General features: G+C 37.6%; 1 protein-coding gene across 1 annotated transcript; it reads left to right on the forward strand.

Annotated features, from left to right (window-relative positions):
* The first annotated feature begins 244 nt into the window (after positions 1-244).
* LOC139627862 (uncharacterized) lies at positions 245-2595 on the forward strand. The gene is made up of 4 exons (XM_071489023.1): positions 245-1125; positions 1281-1436; positions 1567-1662; positions 2119-2595. The coding sequence occupies exons 1-4, from the start codon at positions 406-408 to the stop codon at positions 2425-2427; spliced, it is 1281 nt and encodes a 426-aa protein (XP_071345124.1). The 5' UTR covers positions 245-405; the 3' UTR covers positions 2428-2595.
* The last annotated feature ends 2099 nt before the right edge of the window (positions 2596-4694 follow it).

Here is a 4694-nt window from a genome sequence, read left to right on the forward strand (position 1 = left end):
ATATTTTCCATTATAGTTGTAAATATAATTTACATCAGTGTGTAAATGAAAACATTTCATATCATTTTAATAGATTTGCATGATAAAACATATTGGTCCAAAAACTATGTACATGAATGGAAATAGTATTAAATCAGTCTTTTTGCTCCGTAACACTGTTTATCATCCTTTTTAAGGTGGCAGCTCATGGGCTGGCAATGTAAGCTCTGCACATTTGAGGATTCTTCAAAAGGGGAGCTTGGACTCACTGAGGATTTTGCCCTACATTACTTCGATGAGGACTTCGGTGATTACTTCACTCTCCATTCCACCAACCAAATTAAACACAAAGGGACAATCAAAGTTGTGATTATTCCATCTGTAGTTCTTACATTGACTGCTTTGACTGAAAACCAGACAGATGTAATGAATGACAGTTCAAGCTCTACTACAACAGCAGATTCAGTGTCTTCACAAGACACAATTATCGTATCTCCACATGGAAGCCCTCAGACGACATCGTGGCCAAATGAAATCGACATTCCACTTTTCTCTGTGGCAACAGAGGCAGTACTGAGGAATGCCAATGAAGAGTTTGCCAGAGATGGTACTGTGCTTAACAATTCTCGAATCCGATCTGAAATCATGGAAAAATTAGCTGACTATATGTACAGCTACACACCCTACCCCACGGGCCTTCAGATCGGTGAGGTGGCAGAGGCTTTAGTCAGAAAACATCCATGCCTGACAGAGCTAGGCAGTCGTAATGGCTGGCTGGGATGGATGTATAGCCTCAAATACAAGATGGGAAATTACAGGTCGAAGCTCCGAAACCTTGGATTTCCTGAGGTTGCCTGCAACTCACTTAAGAACAAGCACCCGGATGACAAGTTTGCTGCAAAGAATATAAAGAAAGCGCGGAAAGGAGAAGTGGTGTTTCTCCCACACTATCCTGCAGGAGACAGTAAGGAACAACAAGTGCTGGACCGAAACCAACTTATCGCTGAATCAAAGAAGAGAAACAGCACAGTGATCAAGGACTTGATGTGCAGAACTTTTGCACATAGGAGACATGATGTTGTCCGCCTACAGATGAGCATCACTGACATCAAGGACAGATGGCCCACCTTGTTTGATGTCTCGCAAGTGAGTAATTGAAATTGTGACTGTACATCCTATTAAAAATGATAATGGAACAGTCTTGCATCCTATCCATCTCAGTGTGGACTTAAGCTTTTGCTGAATGACAATAGATGAGTCACCAGTTCTTTTTTCTCTTTTCTCATCTCCCTCTCTTTCAGGTTAGCGCAGAGTTTCAGAGGATCACCACACTGAATCTTGAGCCAAAATTCATGGAAATGTTGGACTTCTATACACCTAAACTGCTGTCCTTGTTTCAAGCGAAGAAAGGTGCTGCAGGAGAGAGACATCGGGCACAAATGAGTGTTCTACTTCAGGTATTAAAATTTATCCTCCACCAATTCAATTCAATTTGTTTTATTCTTACATCACTACACTCCAACTCCAGGTAATTTTTTTTCTATTGAAAGGTTTGACATTAAAGTTGAAAGACTTTCTGTTCTGCAGAGTGGAATCCCCATTCAACAGACACGTGAGGTTGTCATCCGATGTCTCATCGACCATCTGGGAGAAGATGCCAGTGCCTTGTTCAAGGACTTTGAGGTTAGTATAATACTGTAGTTTTTGTTTTTAACAATGTAATCATGGGTGACCATAGAGTTGCTGCAGTACAGTTTGTTTTTTCCTCACCGCACACAAAGAAGAAGCTGCTTTTCATATAGTATAAAGCATCTGTGGACATCAGATACTGTACGAGTCACCAACATTCATTTATAGATCGATGCTGATTGATTTCACTGTCTGTCCTGCTTTAAATACATCAAATGTTATTTTCTGTGTCAATTTTGTTTGGAGAGAGAAATAAATTATATGGAAGCATTAATTAGTTATTTTGTCTGTTTTTAAAAAGAGATCAAAAACAAATTTGGGACCACCACAGTTCAGTTTGTCCACTGTATGTCCTGCTATGCTCTTTTATGTTAGTAGGTGGTATTTGACTTGTGACATGCAGGTTGAAAGTGAGCTCTAAACACTTTTTTTTCTTTACAATGTCTGCAGGATGCTGCTGATGGATCTGCCAGTGTTCAAGAGGAGCTGGCAGAGGAGGTCATGAAGATTTACCTGCTGCGAAACCAAGATGGGTCAGTCGATGTCGGGATTGTGATTGAGGGCAACATTGTCCTCAGCAGTCTTGGGGATCTTAGCAGAGCCTGCTGCTATCTGTTGGGATTGACCTACGCGTTAGATCTGCGATACCCCAAGAACCTCAAATGCAGTTTTGAGGTATTCCAGAAAGTCCTGCTGGAGCTGGATTCTGGAAACCTTTCCAACAAGGTTCAGAGACTGAAGAATTACCTCTGTGTGTAGTTGCTGGCTACTGTTCAGCAAGATGCTCTCTTAGTGAGGGATTTTTTCATTGGCAAGTCTAAAGTTAAGCTGATGTACTGTTGTCTTAATGTTTACATAACAGTTGAGGTTACCATGCATAGTTAAATTGCATGTTGGACTGGTATTGTTTGCTTTTGTGGAACTTTAATGTGAAATATCACTCTTTATAAGTGCATTTCAGGAGGATGCAAAATGTTGCTCTTGGTGCATTTTAGACAGATGCAAAATGTTGTTCTGAGAGGGAGAGAGAGAGAGAGAGAGAGAAGAATAAACCATGTTGAAAGTTAAACTAGATAATATACCATGAGTTGTAATGCAAGTTGAGATTTCCATTAATGCCAAACAGATTCTGTTAAATGGCATTTTATGCATTATGTGGTGACTTAAATTGAAAGGCCAATTGTTCTTTGTGCATTTCACCCAGTTTTGAGAGACCCCTTATCAATTCAGCTTTTTTATAGCATGGAGATTTTTACATGTCATGTTTGCAAAGATAAGCTGTGGATTTAAACTTGATGTTTTATATTGGTCAAATCAGACAAATAAATGTTTAATTAAAAATGTTGATGTGTGTAGAATTGCTTTATGTTTATTATTTTGTTTCATATATTGACCTGAAGTACTCCTACTAGATTAAAGCGTAAACACATTTAAAAAAATTAAGTAAATGTAACATATTTATTCTGATATTTGATAGTCCAGTATGAATTACATTATGTTAAAAACATTAAGTAAGTGTAGCAGATTTGTTTTGTTAAATAATAATCTCATTTTCAGTTGCATCTACCTAACATTTTAATTATATCTACTCATTTTTTTGAGTGGTTTGAACTTAGGGTTACTATTGCATAGACTTAAATTTTTAATTATATCAGCTCAATTTTATATTTCATGGTACTCAATGTAGTTGTTCAGATCTGCTTAATTTTTTAAATTACATTTACTTAATTCATAATGTAAATCTAAATGATTTAACAGCTTTCAAATTTACTCAATATTTTTAAGTGTAAATTGTTACACAGATTAAATTGAGTAGAGCATAGTTAAAGTTTTTAGAGTGCAGTCATCCTATCTAACATCTTGGGAAAGACAAGTGTTCTACGTTAGTGAATTTAGGAGGGCACATGTAAGACAGTGGCTATAACAGGCCAAACAACATGCTAGGTGAATGATGTCTGTGTAAATCATCATCAGCCTTCAATCACACCCAACCCAGAGCCTCTTCAGCGGAGAAAGAAGTGTAGGTGAGATCAAATGCTGCAATTTCCTGGAGAATTAATCATCAGAGCTTTGTAGCTGAGGATAGATGGACTTTGGGTCAACAGTGAGCTTGTCGGGGGGTGACCTTTGCCCTTTGTCTCTACAACCAAACAGGTCCCAATATCCTCCTGGTTCAGCCTCCTCCATCTAATCCAGTCAGGGGTCATTCTGCTTAAATGATTTAGCACACTGATCCGAGGACAAAATTACTATGTCATATGCCACTGATATTCACAATGCTCTACATATAGTATGATTTTTCTGGCTACAGCCTGACCCCCCTTTTGCTTAGTCTTAACAACCACACATGAAATAATAATACAGAATAAATCAGCTCTCAATATGGCCCAGATGTGGAAATCACTGTCCCTGATACATTACAAAGATCTAAAATATAATGTGGTGGATTATGCTTTGATATCAGCTCCTACTTACTATTGTGTGTTAGGGAAAAAAAAAACACCTGCCCTCTATCCCAATAGGATCAGCAGATTAATCTTGGTAAGACGTAACACACACAGATGGTCAGACAGGAAAAATTAGAAAAATATGCAATATGAATACATTTGTCTTGCATAATATCGAATATGATTCATCTATCACGGAGATAATGGCTTGATGCATTGGTGTACTTAGCAAAGAGACAAAGTTAATTTCTTTATAGGCCAAATATTCCTACCAAGAACCCCAGTAATAAGAAAGATTCTTCAGGGAATATTATTTAAATTAAATGTAAGCCATCTATCTGGTTTGCATAGTAATGGTAACAGGGCTACCTTGTGCATTGATTCATTTCTAGTCACATTTCATGCTGCAAACACAATGCACTCAGGAAGATAAGTTACCACCTGCCATGTGTTATATTTTATTTTATACAGCAATAAATACTCTCCAATGGAAAATCGAACAGAGACTAGGAGATTATTTATCTTCTAACTGTTTTATAGTGTAATTTTTAAAAAAAACATGCCTGTTGTATGAGCGTC

The sequence above is a fragment of the Trachinotus anak genome, unplaced genomic scaffold (assembly GCF_046630095.1).
Source record: "Trachinotus anak isolate AG129_WGS33_773 ecotype Australia unplaced genomic scaffold, CSIRO_AGI_Tana_v1 ptg000011l, whole genome shotgun sequence".
Classification (NCBI taxonomy): Eukaryota; Metazoa; Chordata; class Actinopteri; order Carangiformes; family Carangidae; genus Trachinotus; species Trachinotus anak.

Excerpts from the sequence above, each read along its gene's own strand:
- LOC139627862 (XM_071489023.1), top strand. The coding sequence starts at position 406 with ATGAATGACAGTTCAAGCTCTACTACAACAGCAGATTCAGTGTCTTCA. Across the intron at positions 1,126-1,280 it reads CCTTGTTTGATGTCTCGCAA|GTTAGCGCAGAGTTTCAGAG; the intron begins GTGAGTAATTGA and ends CCTCTCTTTCAG. Across the intron at positions 1,437-1,566 it reads AAATGAGTGTTCTACTTCAG|AGTGGAATCCCCATTCAACA; the intron begins GTATTAAAATTT and ends TCTGTTCTGCAG.